Source organism: Nymphaea colorata, chromosome 13 (assembly GCF_008831285.2).
Source record: "Nymphaea colorata isolate Beijing-Zhang1983 chromosome 13, ASM883128v2, whole genome shotgun sequence".
NCBI lineage: Eukaryota > Viridiplantae > Streptophyta > Magnoliopsida > Nymphaeales > Nymphaeaceae > Nymphaea > Nymphaea colorata.
In genome coordinates, this window is record NC_045150.1 from 2,927,641 (window position 1) to 2,944,255 (window position 16,615).

The 16,615-nt window shown below is 39.7% G+C and overlaps 2 protein-coding genes across 10 annotated transcripts in view; both read left to right on the plus strand.

The window, feature by feature from the left end:
• The window catches only part of LOC116266789 (E3 ubiquitin-protein ligase RGLG3-like), a 47,886-nt gene extending 32,427 nt beyond the window's left edge, over positions 1–15,459 (plus strand). For 6 of the 7 annotated variants that reach the window (XM_050081204.1, XM_050081205.1, XM_031648147.2 and 3 more), the window contains 10 exons: positions 1,212–1,296; positions 1,413–1,553; positions 1,633–1,746; positions 12,915–13,012; positions 13,095–13,174; positions 13,239–13,344; positions 14,541–14,668; positions 14,760–14,919; positions 15,031–15,087; positions 15,171–15,459. In XM_050081204.1, coding sequence (XP_049937161.1) covers positions 1,212–1,296; positions 1,413–1,553; positions 1,633–1,746; positions 12,915–13,012; positions 13,095–13,174; positions 13,239–13,344; positions 14,541–14,668; positions 14,760–14,919; positions 15,031–15,087; positions 15,171–15,257 — 1,056 coding nt within the window. In that variant the 3' untranslated portion in view covers positions 15,258–15,459. The remainder of the gene's footprint in view (positions 1–1,211; positions 1,297–1,412; positions 1,554–1,632; positions 1,747–12,914; positions 13,013–13,094; positions 13,175–13,238; positions 13,345–14,540; positions 14,669–14,759; positions 14,920–15,030; positions 15,088–15,170) is intronic. The other variant, XM_050081206.1, reaches the window with a different exon arrangement.
• LOC116266791 (uncharacterized) lies at positions 1,645–12,907 on the plus strand. 3 transcript variants are annotated; one of them, XM_031648153.1, is made up of 3 exons: positions 1,645–1,762; positions 10,077–10,492; positions 11,642–12,907. In XM_031648153.1, the coding sequence occupies exons 2-3, from the start codon at positions 10,088–10,090 to the stop codon at positions 11,924–11,926; spliced, it is 690 nt and encodes a 229-aa protein (XP_031504013.1). In that variant the 5' UTR covers positions 1,645–1,762; positions 10,077–10,087; the 3' UTR covers positions 11,927–12,907. The 3 variants fall into 3 exon arrangements, 1 of the variants encoding a protein (XP_031504013.1); XR_007575167.1 differs by lacking the exon at positions 1,645–1,762 and having other exon boundaries at positions 10,079–11,253; XR_004175423.1 differs by lacking the exon at positions 1,645–1,762 and having other exon boundaries at positions 10,079–10,492; positions 10,585–12,907.
• Positions 15,460–16,615: the final 1,156 nt, after the last annotated feature.

The window sequence follows — 16,615 nt, forward strand, 5'->3', positions numbered from 1 at the left end:
TGTGTCAGCAAGAACAACATGCTGACATCCATTAGATTTAAACCAGTGATTGGCTGCCTATAGATCCCAGGCATGCCAAACCCCTTGCCCTTGGGGATTTTTTTTTTTTCATTCTACTTGGGAAACCCATCAGGCTGAGAAACTTTTTCACCTGCCTGGCAGTGTGAAACTCCAAAGCTACTTTCCCATCATAGAATGCATCAGCAAGAGCAAGAGGCTGACACATGGACTAACAACTGGCCGCCTACCAGCCACTGACCCACTTAGGTTAACCAAACCCCTCTGGCCATCCTTGGAACATAGATTTTTTCTTCAATAAAAATAAAGAGAGAGAAGTCAGACTTTCACTGAAGATCTATAGCATTGAAGTGCATGTGAGAAACTTCAAGAACCATTTTTTGGGAGGTTGGATGAGCCTGTGCAAAGACTTGTTCAACTTGTAGACGAGTGACTCCTCTTGAAGTTTTCTCATGGCAAGTGCCTATATACATCTCCAGAAGGACCACCATCAAGAAATGCACTATCAAATTGGCTATGACAAATAATCAAGTTTTGTAAACTGCTGATAAGCAACAAATAAAAGCTTTTTTTGCAACATGAGTGTCTCATTATGATTACTACCTTCTTACTTTATTGCCTTATGTCTTTAAGTAGCTCCACTGCTTCATCTAGAAGATCTATTTGCACCCAATCGACTTATTTCTTTTCACAAAATGGTAACAGTATATTTATTGTTTTCTCTTAGTGCAGACATTTCATAATACATTGCTTCTTTTCAATTTTTATCTTGAACAACTTGGTGGAAGGAAACAATATAAGATGATATAGACAAAAGGTAGGCACAGTAGTCACAGGAAAGCTTATGTATTGAAACATTAGTAACAGGTGATCAAGTATGTTGCTTTACCTTGCATCCCATGAGTTTTAGATCGAGTAAAGTGGAGAGAGCCGTAAAACTCTTTTGGCCATAAAAGTCTTATGACTGACGAAGAGTATCACAAGATATATCAGGTGTGAGAGTTTGATCACCAGTAAGGCTTTTTGGAATTTGTTCACTGCATTCTTTGTGTTTTGAAGTCTTTCAGACCTTGGTTATTTCTTGGTAGTAGCCACTTTGCATTCCTTTAAATGGAACAGACAACAGTCACAGTGATTGCCTACTGATTAAGGTTTCTTAGAATGTAGATTCTAAAACTTTCCCTGTATTCCAGGTTATTTCTGCCTTAAGGGATGGTGGGCTTGAATCATCAAATTTAATTCTTGGAATTGACTTTACAAAGAGCAACGAATGGACAGGTAGATGGCAATTTTTTTTCTTCATTTAAGATGGGCCTCCTATTTTATGGGAGCTTATCTGAACTTCATTTTGTATCTTTCTTACTTGCATAAAATGGAGCTATCCCTTGTAACAGGGAAGCGTTCTTTTCATAGGAGAAGCCTTCATGCAATTGGAGATACCCCTAATCCTTATGAACAGGCAATTTCTATAATTGGTCGTACGCTATCTCCCTTTGATGAGGACAATCTGATACCCTGCTTTGGATTTGGTGATGGTCAGTTGTCTTGCACTCTCAGCATTAATCTTCAACTTTTTCTATAATTTGACTACTTACATAATCTCTGATTTTGCAGCATCTACCCATGATCAGTATGTGTTCAGCTTTTTCCAGGATCACCGGAGTTGTCATGGTTTTGAAGAGGTTCTCATGAGATACAGAGAAATTGTTCCTCATCTAGCATTATCAGGTCCATAAAGTTGAATGTGGTTCTCTCTCTCTCTCTCTCTCTCTCTCACACACACACACACACACATATGCATATACTGCATTTTATGTGTACGTGAAATAGAAACTTTTGCTTCTAGTTCATGCTTGGATTTAGAAGGCAATGGTATTCCAGAAACAAGCCTGGAAGTGCATCTCTACTGCACGCATTTAATTTCTTTGTTCCAAATTGAGACATGATGGTTTCACATTTGATACATTGTATTCCTTGACATAATTTTGACTAATGCAAGTAATGAATTGATTTGGATGAAAAAAGAGTTCCCAGGTCCTTGCACACTGTTACTCTTGACAAAAACTGTTTCTATCCTTATTTCTCATGTAATGCCATCTCATTGGGTGCAATTTTTTTTTTCTTGTTTCCTCTTTCCTGAAGATTTTGTATTAGTATTTAAATTACTTGGAGTGAAGCAATAATTTGTGTACCAATAAGAGATCCCTTACTGCCACTGGCGGAGCCAGGACTCTTCCCTTCTTCGGCATTGGATCATTGTTTGTTCATGCATCTTATCCATAAAAAGAAATAGAAAATAACTTAAGTGAGATTATTGAGGAGCATGCAATCCAAAAATTAAGACACAGATAAAGATGCTATGGATTAAGATCAAGGACACTGATAATCAGAAAGTTGAAAGGCTGTAGTCAAATTAGAATGATTTAATTGTGTTGAATAATATTTGTGTTAGGTGGTTTTTTGAATATTTAAGAGTTTTAGGAACAACTCTTTACAAATAATCCACACAGTAGTGGACTGATCTTGTAATTTTGTTATCTTACCCGAATTCTCATTTAACGTGAGAATAGGGCAGTCTATTGTATAACGAATTGAACTTTCTCTGTCTCTGTCTCTCGCTCTCCACCTCTTCTCCTCTCTCTCTCGTCTTGCTTCCAGCAACATGGTATTAGAGCCCAACCCTTCTTGGGACTGATGCCTATTTCTCTCCCTCGTCATCTTAACCATCTTCTTCCTCTTTTTTGGTTTTCGTTGGAGATTTTGTGGGTCAAATTTGTGGATCGTGCATATTGGGGCTCGATCTAGGGTTTTCTTAACAAAAGATGAAAACCCTAGATCGATGCCTTGTTGAAGTGGATGTGGTTGCAACAAGTGGACGTGGTTGCAAAATCTGATAAACGTGGGAACAGCAGAGTATTCTTCACTGTCGCTGGTAACTTCTGCTAAACGTGGGAACAGCAGAGTCCTCTTCCTTGTCGCTGGTAACTTCTTTTTAGCGTGGGAACAACAGTAAGTGTTAAAAACTTAAAAGTGATTTTTATCATGTCTGTGGAATAAATGATCAGTCTTCAAGTTGTGGCGTGACGTGGATGTTAGGACTGATACATGTGGAGTTAAACAAGGCATGGAAAAACATACTTACGATGACCTGCTTCTTGTCTGTCGTGAACCAGTTCTCCACGTTATAAAGAGAAGTTTTATTTTGAGCAGAAATCTTCTTATATTCTGTTTACTGCTTTGACTACTGCTGCGTGTTCTACTTACTGCTCACTGCTGCTGCATCTTCTGTTTACTGCTGCGTGGTGTACTTACTGCTCAAGGCTGCAGCATATTCTACTTATTGCTGCGTATTATAGTCAGACTGTGTGGTTCAGTTGTTTGTGTCTCACAATGGATCTGGAACAACAATCTAATATGACAGACAACCCTAAGATAGAGTCCCATACTGAATACAAAGTTGTTGGGAATCCATTCTTTTATGGTTCGACTGTGAAATTAGATGGTCACAACTATGAAATTTGGTCGCGTATGTTCATGATGTCTATAGTAGGACATCGGAAAGACCATATCATTGAAGAAGATGAACCAAATGTTAAAACAGGAAAGTATGCCACATAGAAAGAAGATAATAGTATTGTTATGTCATGGATTATGAACAGTGTGCAATCTGAAATTGCTCCTACTCTTGCTTACTATACAACTGCTAAACACGTGGACTTTTTTGAGACAGACCTACTCTCATGACAAGAATGTTTCAAAAATTTTACAAGTTGAGGAGGAGTTACTCAAACTGCAACAAGGTGACTTGGAATTATCTCAATACTTTGCTTCAGTTAAAGCAGCGTATGAACGATTGAAGGCTCTTCAACCTCCATATCAGGCATGTTACAAGACTCATTTTGAGCAGACAATGGTGGCAAAGTGCTTGGCTGGTTTGTCCTCTAAATATGAGGTAGCTAAAGTTTCAGATGCTTACTGGCGCAGAAATTCCAGATCTTGCTGAGGCATATAATAGACTCAGTAGATTGGCTGTATCTGTCTCTCAGCTCCAGAGTGAGTCTCCTACTGCTGCCTTAGCCGTGTTTGAAGGACGTGGACATGCTACAAGGGGAAGAGGCTCAGGTCGTGGTGTAGGGGGCAGAGGGAGATTTACCTTATTGCATCGTTTTGCACAACCTCAACATATTAGACTTGCCAATGGGAAACTTATTCCTATTATGGGGGTTGGGGATGTGAAAGTCTCTAATTCTATCTCTTTCCAATGTTTTATACGCTCTAGAATTTCCTGCTAACCTTTTGTCTGTTACTCAGTTGACAAAGGATTTGCAATGTAGAGCCATATTTGATCCTGGTTCATGTATTTTTGAGGACTTGCAAAATGGGAAGACGATTGGTGGCGGCCATGAGCACAAGGGAGTTTACCTTATGTCGGGACCAGTGGAGGGTGTGCATCTATGGCTCTATCTAAGCCTACCCCGTATGAGTGGCATCTTCGACTCGGCCATCCTTCATTATCCAAGCTTCGTGGTATCCTCCCTAATATTTCTGTGACTGAGTCATTCCAGTGTGAGGCCTGTCAATTGGGCAAACACACTAGAAGTAGTTTTCTTTCCAGTATTAGTTCGTTGAGTCATGCAGTTTTTGATCTCATTCATGTCGATGTTTGGGGGCCTAGCCGGGTTGTAAGCCAGGCCAAGTTTAGGTATTACCTTGTTATTGTTGACGATTTTTCTCGTCTTAGTTGGGTGTTCTTGTTAAAAGAGAGGTCTATAGTTATTTGTATTCTTCAAAATTTCATTATTGGAATAAAAACTCAGTTTGATTCTAAACATTCGCACTGATAATGCTTGTGAGTTCAAATCCAATACATTGCTGCAATTTTATACCAAATATGGAATTTGCTCTCAATTTACTTGTCCCCACATTTCTCAACAAAATGGTATTGCTGAACGTAAACATCGTCAACTACTAGACATGGCTCTCATGATACAAAGTTGTGTTCCGACACAATTTTGAGGTGATGCCATACTCACTGCATGTTACCTAATTAACCGTCTTCCATCTTCGTCCATTGGCAATCAAATTTTTATTCAAGTTCTCTATCCAGATAGACTCTTGTTTTCCCTTCCACCCAAAGTCTTTTTCCGTACTTGCTTTGTTCACATCCTTGGTACTAATAAGGACAAACTTGGGGCACAATCGATTAAATGTATTTTCATTGGTTATTCAAAACACCAAAAGGGTTATGTCTGTTTTGACTCCCATACTCATAAGCAGTACATCAGTGCAGATGTTACATTCTTTGAGTCACGTCCTTATTTCAAGTCTACTCCATCACTATCAGACAAGTCGGTTTCTATTCCTTTACCTATACCACCAGTTCCCTTGCAGTCTATTCCGTGTGCTATCGATTCACCCCCTAGTGTCAACAGATTTCATGATCCCCCACTGGTATACACCCGCCGACATGCTTCTGCTCATGACTGACTGCCCACCAGTTGCTTCTCAGGATGTAAGTATACCTGACCTCACTGCTCCTCCTCCACAGGATGCTTTTGAAATATCATTGGACTTACCGATTGCCTTGCGCAAAGGCAAACGACAGTATACTCTGCATCTTATATCTCAATTTGTTTTTACTGACAATATTGGTGGTAGCTTACAACAGTTTGTGTCAGCCTTGTCAGTGCATTCAATTCCTTCTAGTCACCACCAGGCATTACTTGATCCAAAGTGGCGGCAAGCTATGCAGGATGAAATGGAGATAGTACTGCAATGTGGGACATGAGAATTGGTTGATCCCCCTTCTAGGTGTGATGTCGTGGGCTCCAACTGGGTTTTTACCATAAAGTATTTATCTAATGGCTCAGTGGAACGCTACAGAGCTCGTCTGGTCGCAAAAGGGTATTGTCAAATATATGGTGTCGATTTCTTTGAGACTTTTTCTCCTGTGGTCAGGATGGGCACTATACGTCTTATTATGTCAGTTGCTGTATATTATGATTGGCCCTTATATCAGTTGGATGTCAAAAATGTTTTCTTGTATGGGGATCTTGATGAGACAATTTATATGCAGCAGCCTCCTGGCTTTGAATGTCAGGGGGAGTGTAGTAAGTTGTGTAGGTTGAAGAAAGCTATATATGGTTTGAAACAAAGTCCTCGTGCTTGGTTTCACAAATTCTCAGAAGTTGTGTTCGAATGTGGCTTTAAGACGTCTCCGCTGGACCATTCGTTGTTTATCAAGAAAGGATCGAGAGGTATAGTTGTGCTAGTGGTGTATGTTGATGATATTGTTTTGAACTTTTGACAGGTGAATGTGAGCAGGAGGTAGCTCAAACAAAGAAATTTCTACAAAAACACTTTGTCACTAAAGATCTTGGCCAGCTGCGGTTCTTTCTTGGCATTGAAGTTGCTCGTAGTAAGGAAGGTCTAGTGTTATCACAAAGGAAGTATGTTCTTGATCTTTTACAGGACACAGGGATGCTAGGAGCTAAACCTACAACTCTTCCTATGAATCCTAGGGTACATCTATATGATGATGGCTCGAAAGAGATAGCTTCACAAGCCTATAGATCGTTGATTGGTAAGCTTCTTTATGTGACAGTAACTCGACCAGATATTAGCTTCGCTGTGGGAAAATTAAGCCAATTCATGGAAAAACTAAAAAAGTCACATTGGGGTGCATCTATGCTAATTGTCAAGTATTTGAAGTCCTCACCTAGCAAAGGCCTTTTCTTTAGAAAAGGTACATCTCTTAATGTTGAAGCTTATACCGATGCAGAGTATGGATACAACAATTTTAGAAAATCTTGGTATGGGGGTATGGCAAACAAAAGTGTGTATGTATATATATATAACACATTATTAAGACAAATTTTGATAGTTTCTTTCATAATTTCTACGAATAATCTCATAAAGCATAAAATAAATTAACATAAATTAAAATGTAAGAAAAATTGAAAAAAATATGGTTTGGATCAGTTCCGACCCGGAACTGATCCAAACGTACCACTGCATATCCCACGTACCACTGTGACATAGGATGCAGATTATGCAGGCTCAGTTGATGACAAGAAGTCTACCACAGGGTTTTGTGTGTTTGTGGGAGGAAATCTCATATCTTGGAGAAGCAAGAAGCAAAATGTTGTTTGTGGGAGGAAATCTCATATCTTGGAGAAGCAAGAAGCAAAATGTTGTTTCTAGGTCCAGTGCGGAGTCTGAATGCCGAGCTATGGCTCAAACCGCAGTTGAAATGACGTGGTCTAAATCCTTACTTGAGAGTCTTGGTATTTCAACTCCTATACCTATGAAGATGTTTTGTGATAACAGGGCTGCCAACTACATTGCCAATAATCCTGTATTTTATGAGAGGACAAAGCACATTGAAGTAGATTGCCATTACATTCGTGATATAGTTCAAGAGGGAATCATCTCCACTGTACATGTGGCCTCTAAAGATCAAGCCGTTGATATCTTCACTAAAACCTTGCCTATTGCAGAGTTCTCTAGATGTTGTGACAAACTGAGCATGATTAACATCTATGCTCCAGCTTGAGGGGGAGTGTTGAATAATATTTGTGTTAGGTGGTTTTTTAAATATTTAAGAGTTTTAGGAACAACTCTTTACAAATAATCCACACAATAGTGGACTGATCTTGTAATTTTGTTATCTTACCCTAATTCTCATTTAACGTGAGAATAGGACAGTCTATTGTATAACGAATAGAACTTTCTCTCTCTCTCTCTCTCTCTCTCTCACTCTCTCTCTCCACCTCTTCTCCTCTCTCTCTCTCGTCTTGCTTCCAGCAACAAATTGGAACCCCCCAAAAAAGCATGACATGTTGGAACCTTCAAAAAAGAAACCAGAGATCTTCAACCCAAAACCTCAACTTGAAACCCAAACAGGCAGCAATAAAAAAGTGCAAATTAAATGCCTAAGTCAACACAAAGGAAAAAGAACGAGAGACTTGCAGTAAGTTGTGTCTTGTGAGCAGGCAATGAGGCAAATCTGTGGCAGCCGACACAAGAGACACAATTCAAGTGGAAGCAGCAGAAGAAGAAAAAACTAGAAGGGACTCACTCCGACGAGCGATGGGGAAATTGAGTGTTTCTGAAAGACAAGATTGTAATCCCAAATTCCTAATTTGTTTGAGACTCATTTGAATCCCTGCAGTCTGCAGCAAAGCGAAATATCAAATACAAAAGTCACAAGACTAGAAGATGAGCTCACGCTTAAGTAATATCTGTTAAGATTGTACAATGTACTCGCTACCACGTATTCTCAAGTATCGGAAGCAAGATTTCTACAACTCAAGAGGCAATTTCAAGATATCAATCGAGGAACACGTTCAGTTTTGGAATACATACATGAAATAAAAAATGTCAGTGACCAACTTGCAATCATCGGACACCCAGTCAGTGACAAGGACAAGGTACAACAGGCTTTGAGTGGTTTGGGGTCAGATTTTGATGTTTTCTGCACTGCTTTAGAGGTATTACCTGTTTTTCCCTCTTTTGAAGACTTGAAAGCAAAATTGATTCAACATGAAGCAAGTCGTATACAACGACAAGAATTATTTCCTTCTGGCAGTCACAATGTGTTAGTCACCAGGACCCATGCTTTGCAAGGAAGCCGTCCTAGGGTTTGGAACTCACAAGCAGGCATGGGGAGAGGTATTCTTCCAACGCCAAATACAAATGCTCAGGAAAATGTACAAAGAAGGATACCTACTTGCTTTTATTGCAATAAGAGAGGTCATGTGAGGTCAGAATGTTGGCATAACCCTCAAAACAAGGGAAAACAAGTCAGGCGTGACAATAAGGCAGCAGGGTCAGCTGTATTGAACACGATTGCAACATCAAACATTCCTACTAATGTGCAACAAATTTTAATGAGACTGGTGATGCAGGTAAGCTTTCTAGTGCTCTCCCTTATTTAGCTAAAGGCTCAGTTGTCACAGGAGATGGTTCCCATCACAAAATATCACATATTGGAAATGCACACATATCCATGGCTCATTCCTGCATACCTTTAAAGAATGTTCTTGTTGTTCCAAACGTCAAGAAAAATATCATTTCTGTGTCAAAGCTTATTGACGATACTCATTCCTCTGTTGAGTTTACTCCTTCTGTTTATGTCAAAGATGCTCGAACCAAGAAGACATTCGCTGAGGGTGTTCGCAAAGGAGACATGTTCGTCATTGAAGAAGCTCCAAAGGTGTCCAAGTCTTGTCTTTCAGATTCATCTTTTCCTAGTCATAGTGAAGTCAATATAGCAGAGTATGATAAGCCATCCATTTGGCATGGTCGTTTAGCACATTGTAGTCAGTCTTTCATTCAAAGTCTTGTTGTAGACGGACTATTACAAAAGTCTAGTCTAAGTCCAGTAAATGAGTTTAGCATGTGCTCAAGCTGTCATATTTGTAAGAGTCATGCTCTCCCTTTTCAGTCAATAAATAAGCGAGATTCGAAGTTATTTGATACCATATATTCTGATGTTTTGGGGCCTGCTCCTATTTTTTCTTCTTTCGGGAGTAGATATTATGTTGTTTTTATTGATTCTTATTCCCGTTACACTTGGATTCATTTCATGAAAAGAAAATCAGAAGTTTTTTGCTTGTTCACTCAATTCCATGCCTTGGTTCAAAACAAATACTCTAGTAATATCGTGCATTTCCAATGTGATGGTGGTGGTGAGTTCATTTCAAATGATTTTACTGAGTATTTACTAAATCATGGGATCACTAGACAGGTTTCTTGTCCACGCACACCACAACAAAATGGCATTGTTGAAAGAAAACATAGACATATAGTTGAAAGTGTACTAAGTATGATGCATGACACAAATTTGCCCATGAATTTGTGGACTGAAGCTTTTCATACTGCTGTTCATGTCATTAATCGACTGCCATTGTCTCTACTTGAAGGAAAATCACCTTTCTTTATTTTACACCAAGAACAACCAATTATAATGAATTACGTGTTTTTGGGTGTGTCTGTTACGTACATGTTGATGTTTCCTTGAGAAATAAGTTTCAAGATCGAGCTGTTATGTGCAGATTTGTGGGTTATGCAGAAAATTAATAATGGCTATAGATGTTACAATCCAAAGACTGGGCGCGTGTATATTTCACGACATGTTTTTGATGAGCTTAGGTTGAAGGATTTAAAGGAGCCACAGACAACACTTAATGTAAGAGATGATGTATATGATTCATGGCTGAATGCTGAAATATTAGGCCAAGGGGCTGATACATTCCATGCACAAAGTGACAGAATTATTGATGAGATCGAGACAGCCACAGATATTCAGTTGGACAGCACAACTTCATCTACTCAGACCAACAACATGTCTTCACCTACTCGGTTCTCAGGAGTAGTGTATACTCGACGATCAATTACAACAATTGCTCCAGAAACTGTCACTGCTTGTCCACGTAGATCGGAACGTGTGCCGCACCCTATTGATAGATGGGTAAGTTATGGTCATTTCTCTTTGGATTTTCAGCTTTTTATGACAGAATTGAGCAAAAAGGTGGAGCCAAAATGCTATGAACATGCATGCAGAAACAAATATTGGGTGGAGGCCATGAACGAAGAAATGGCTGCCTTGAATGAATGTCAAACTTGGGAGATTGTTCCTCGTCCAGATGGTAAGAATGTACAAACTCAAGTACAAACCCGATGGAAACATTGATAGATATAAGGCTCGTCTTGTGGCTCGAGGCTTCACTTAGCAGTATGGGGAAGATTACGATGAGACTTTCAGTCCAGTCATCAAGATGAGAACGATCCGTGTTATCATCTCTCTTGCAGTCTCACATGGATGGACTATATATCAGTTGGATGTTAAAAATGTTTTCCTTCATGACTTTCTAAAGGAAGAGGTATACATGGAACAACCCCCAGGTTATGCTACCAATGATCCAACTCAGTGGGTGTGCAAATTACAAAAATCGTTATATGGGCTTAAGCAAGCATCTCGCTCATGGTTCGATAGATTTTCTTTTCATATACAACAGGCTGGTTTTCTCCGAAGTTCACTTGATCATTCCTTATTCATATATCATGCGGGTGAAATTACCACTTAGCTACTCATATATGTAGATGGCATAGTTCTTACTGGAAATTCTTCATATCATATATCTCATGTTAAGGAGGTATTGAAACAAGAATTCAAGATGAAGGATCTCGGCGAACTACGGTATTTCTTGGGTGTTGAGCCTGACAAAAAAGGTGACACGTTAACTCTTACGTAACATAAATATACTCTTGATATTCTGGATAGAGCAGGTATGACAAATTGCAAGCCCATGAATACTCCTAGTGTTCTCAACACAAAATTGAATGCCTTTGATGGGAGTGATGCATACTCAAATCCTAGTTTCTATCGGAGTATAGTTGGCATGCTACAATATTTCACCTTTACACGTCCAGACATAGTGTATGCAGTGAATCAAGTATCTTAGTTTATGCATGCACCCACATGCACCCACAGAAGGGCATATGGATGCTACCAAACGCATTTTGCGTTACCTTAAGGCTACTCTTGGGGATGGACTCATTTACACAAGACAGTCAACTATTTTGAATGGACATAACATTTCCACCTACATTGATGCAGATTGGGCAGGTGATCCAGACGATAGATGATCAGTTTCAGGTTATTGTCTCTTCCTTGATTCCAATCTTATTTGTTGGAGTAGCAGGAAACAACGTGCAGTTGCCAGATCCAGCATTGAGGCAGAATATAGGGCAATGGCTGCAGGCACAGCTGAAGCCTCATGGTTACGTCATCTGCTTGGGGAACTCTCCCTTTACATTGCGCAGTCATCTTTATTCTATGACAATCAAAGTGCGATCAAGATTGCTTTCAATCCTGTTCTACATAATCGCACTAAGCATATAGAGATTGATCAACACTTCATTCGTCAAAAGGTCGAGGAAGCCGAGATTGTTCCTACTTATATAGCCACGTCTCAACAAGTGGCTGATCTTTTTACCAAGGGGCTCACAGGGCTCCATTTCTGGGAATTGAAGAACAAGTTGTACATGATCAAACCTCTTGCACAACTTGAGGGGGGCTGTTAAGATTGTACAAATTGGATCGGGTCTACAGACCCGATCCATCTTGCCCATATACCTAAACATAATGGGCGGTGGCATACTTGTAAATACTTGTTGTTTTCTGTATTTACTTGTAGCATACATTAGGTTATATTAATGACAAGGAGGAAGGGCCACGGTTGCTGCCCTCTTTTCTTCTCTCTCTTTATTGCACGTGCAGTCACCTCCTCTTCTTCGTAATATCTCAAAATCTTACAATATCAGTTATCACTGCAGTTTGTTGATGAAGGGTTGGGAAATGACAACCCGACTTCAGTCAGTCGGTCAGTCTCTCTCCAGTATAGCTTCACATAGGAGGCAGGAGTTTACGGAGGAGCTAGTGAGGAGCTTAGGATTTCACAGAATCACCAGGCTGGGGGTTTTTCATAAAAGGGGTTGAAGGGTTTCCTTTTTTTTGTTTTTTTTGGTTCCCTGCCTCTATTTTGTCTTTGGAGGACCTTAGCCAGGGTACAAAACCTGATAGAGCTGGATAACACCCAGTGGAGCTGGACTGGGGCTAAACTGAGAATTTTGAAAAATTCTAATGGTAAAATTTTCTTTTGAAAATCCCAGGGGTTGCCATGGCCCTTTCCGCCCCCCGGCTCTGCCACTTTTTACTGTTGATTCTTGTCTGGACTATTTAGTTACCCTTCTTTTAAATTCCTTGTGAGTGTCTCGAGTTTTTTTTGCCCCCTTTTATGTTGCATGCACTTTATTTTTAATATTTCTATTCTCTCACTTTATTTTTAATATTTCTATTCTCTGTTACCACTAATGTGATTTATCTGCAGGACCGACTTCCTTTGCTCCTGTAATTAATGCGTCAATCGACATTGTTGAGAGAAGCAATGGGCAGTATCATGTCCTTGTCATTATTGCAGATGGGCAGGTTCACCTTAATGTCTCCTTTTGTTGTTAAAATCTTTTGGCTAGTTGAGTACGTACTAACTCTGTCCTTTTCCATATGTTAGGTAACTCGAAGTGCTGGCTTAGCATCTGGAAGTTTCAGTCCCCAAGAAAGTGCAACTATAGATGCCATAGTTTCTGCAAGGTACTCGTCTACTTACATGCTTCTGTGCATTTCTGTCTTTTACTAATAATGTTGATCTGTTCAGTCAGTACCCACTATCAATTATTTTGGTTGGTGTTGGAGATGGGCCATGGGATGAAATGCAGCATTTTGATGATAACATTCCCCACAGAGAGTTTGACAACTTCCAGGTAATAATTTGTTCATTTTTCATGTTTACTATATGGTGCATTAGCTATTATTTTATGTCATGTCATTGGCTGTTGTACTATTCATTTGTGAAAGCATGCTCTCTCTCTTCCTGGGAAATTATATGTGAAACTAACAATTAAGAGTAGACCAGAAAAAAAAATGCAAGTGTGCAACCCATATTACAAATACCATATTGTGAGTAGCCACCTTGTGTCCTATGTTAGAAGGGTTTAGTGCTACAATTTTGTCTTTGTCCACAAAGCGAACTGCAATTTTTCAAAAGCATAATGGATATGTAAAAGTAAAAAATGGATTTGTGAACTCTAAGATCCCAAAACCTAAGTTGAGCATGGACATGAAGAACTTTCTTTAACAACAATGGGCCAGGAGACAGGTGTTGATGATAAGTGCCATGCTGGTAGGGATCTTCACAACCCTCTTAAGGAGCAGTGCAATGCTTTTCATGCATTATCTAGACATCCATGATGATAAGGTTTCTTCTTGAGAGAAACCTGCACATATTTAGTTCTATAATTCTATTGTATCCTATTCCTCTCCATGCTGAAAGGAACAAACGTCATGCCCAAACTTATATAACCACCCCTCGCTCCCTCTTGCTCTCTTTTGCCTACGCCTACTTCCTCTCTATTCACTATGGAGCATTGAATTGAATGAGAGGTGAGGGGTGGGTCAGCCGGTCCCAAAAAGGAACTTTCTGAATGCATTACTCACACACATAAACGCAATATATATATATATATACCAACAACAAGATTTTACACAAACACATATATTCATTGTTTATCAAAATATATCAAAAAAATACAAAAAAATAAGTCTGCTATGTCCAAGCCATATCCTGCATCTGCAGTCAGTGTGTCACGACATGTTAACCTGGGGACAGTGCCTTTCCAGGACTGTCTGTGGCATAAGTTGTAGGGCTTCCTATTTTAGGGCAATTTTGACTAATTGCTTGATCAAGCTGCAGGCCTATTTTCTGATGAATGAATTTTTTTGCCCCGCTCAAATTTTCCTTCATTTCGAGGTTGATGTGGGGGAGAGGGAAGAAGGAGCTGTGCATGCTGTGGTCCTGTGATAACCTCAGTCTTTATTGTTGGTTAAACCTTTGAGCATATGACTTCCATCCTTTACTAGTGGTTTTTGGGTGAATCAACTGTGGTCATGCCCTTTGCAGTTTGTGAACTTTACAAAGATAATGTCGGAGAATCATGACATAACCAAGAAAGAAACCGCATTTGCCCTAGCAGCTCTTATGGAAATTCCGTTCCAGTATAAAGCGACTCAGGAGCTCAATTGTCTAGGGTATGATTTCTCCTATGCTTTTTAATAATTTGAAATGCTGTTTGTACAAGTTCTAATCTGAAGTGTTAAATTCCCCTCTGCGACTCTGTAGGCGTCGAAAGGGTAGAGTTCCGGGCCAGTTGCCCCTCCCACCTCCTCCTGGAGTTATCAATCATGACAAGGCAGTCCTTGATAAGGCCGCCCATGCTTATTCGACCCCCACAAGCTATCAGCCGGCCGCTGCCTCAGCAACTAGTGCTTCGGTTGAGCAGGTATATGCACTTTCATGTTTTATTGACCCTTGTATCTAAGCATGCTAAAGTTTCTTTCACTATCTTGTTGTATCGTATCAAAGTATGGTTAATTTTTCGCTGGATATCTAGGTTTGTCCAATCTGTTTAACAAACCCAAAGGACTTGGCTTTTGGATGTGGGCATCTGGTAATTTAATTGTCATTACTGCTGCTGCTTGCACACTTGTGTGATGCTGAATGCTTACTTTATCAATTGTTCTCTTCTTTTAGACTTGCAGGGATTGCGGGGAAACATTGTCATTGTGCCCATTGTGCCGGGCACCCATAACGGTGCGCATAAAGTTGTATTCTTCTTGATATCATCCTTGTATAAATCCATTTTTCTAGCCAAGAAATTCAATTTTTTTTTTTTTAACTGGTTCCTGAAGAGTTGTTGGTGTAAATGCCTTGTATAAAATTTGTTCCTTCAAAACTTGTTTACTGAGGGAGAAAATGTACCTGTATGCTTGTGATTTGTGTGTGAAAAAATTCAATGCAATTTTTGCTCTGAAGTTATTCATATTCAGCAATCTTTCCATCCTTTGCGTTGTGGTAGTCACCGAGGCTAGTTGCCTACTTGGGCTTGGGAACATGGACCTTTGATTCGCGTGATGGCTAAATCTCTGCTTGGGCAATGATAAGGAAAAGTAGTGCCAGATCAAGTCTGCGTAAAGAGGCTTTTGCATGAAGAAATGAAACCTCCTCCCTCTTTCTCTCATTGATGTAAAGATAATTTGGTCTCTCTCTCTCCCTCACATGTAGGTCATGTAGAAGTTCAGCATATGCATTCTTGGATTTCCTCCTGTTTTTCTTTTTGTGAATCCGAATCCGTACCTAAGATGTTTAAATTCTTCAAATCTGACCATGGTTCGTAGTTCGTAGTTCGTAGTCCAGAAGAAGAGTACGGATTTTTACAGGCTTATCAGTCCTAAATGTAACGGCCTCGTGGGCTGAGGATATGAATTTGGGATTGCTGTCTTTCATTTTTATATTGTGAATTCGTCCGAAACTTACTCCTCTATGTTTAAATTACTCATATCAGAGCGGCCAAACCCCCTCTCTCTCTCTCTCTCTCTCTCTATATATATATATATATATATATATATATATATATAGAGAGAGAGAGAGAGAGAGAGAGAGAGAGAGAATCCTTGCACGATTTCACATTATGGGGACGGAGATCTCTTGTTTTTCTTCCGAGATGGAAGCTATTGATACAAAATGAAGACCAAGGGCTAACAAAACGAGTTCTTCATTTTTGTCTACTTAGCAATGACCTAAACATCCGGCGGGGTGTTGGATTGGAAGTCTTTCATTTTACTTCTCGTATTCCATTGAGTCTCTTTATACTGAAAAAGAAAGGGGTGGCGTCCGATGATGGCGATATGCTTGATGCTGTTCTTGTTAGAAAGATGATCAGAAAACTTGTTCCAAAATAATTGAAGCTGACTTTCGCTAGTATCAAGTGGTCCATGCAGCCGACACTGTCAAACGTGTTCTTTAGGATGGGTTTTCACTTTTTGACTTCTGGGCCCTTTCTGGCGGTCATTCCAGCCTTCTGATGACTGAGTTTAGTTGCCAACCCATGTGCTCCTAAGAAGTAGACAAAACGTTAGTCTATTAAAAGAGAGACGGAGAGCAATTATTTGCTACTGGTTTGAATGGGTTGACAAACT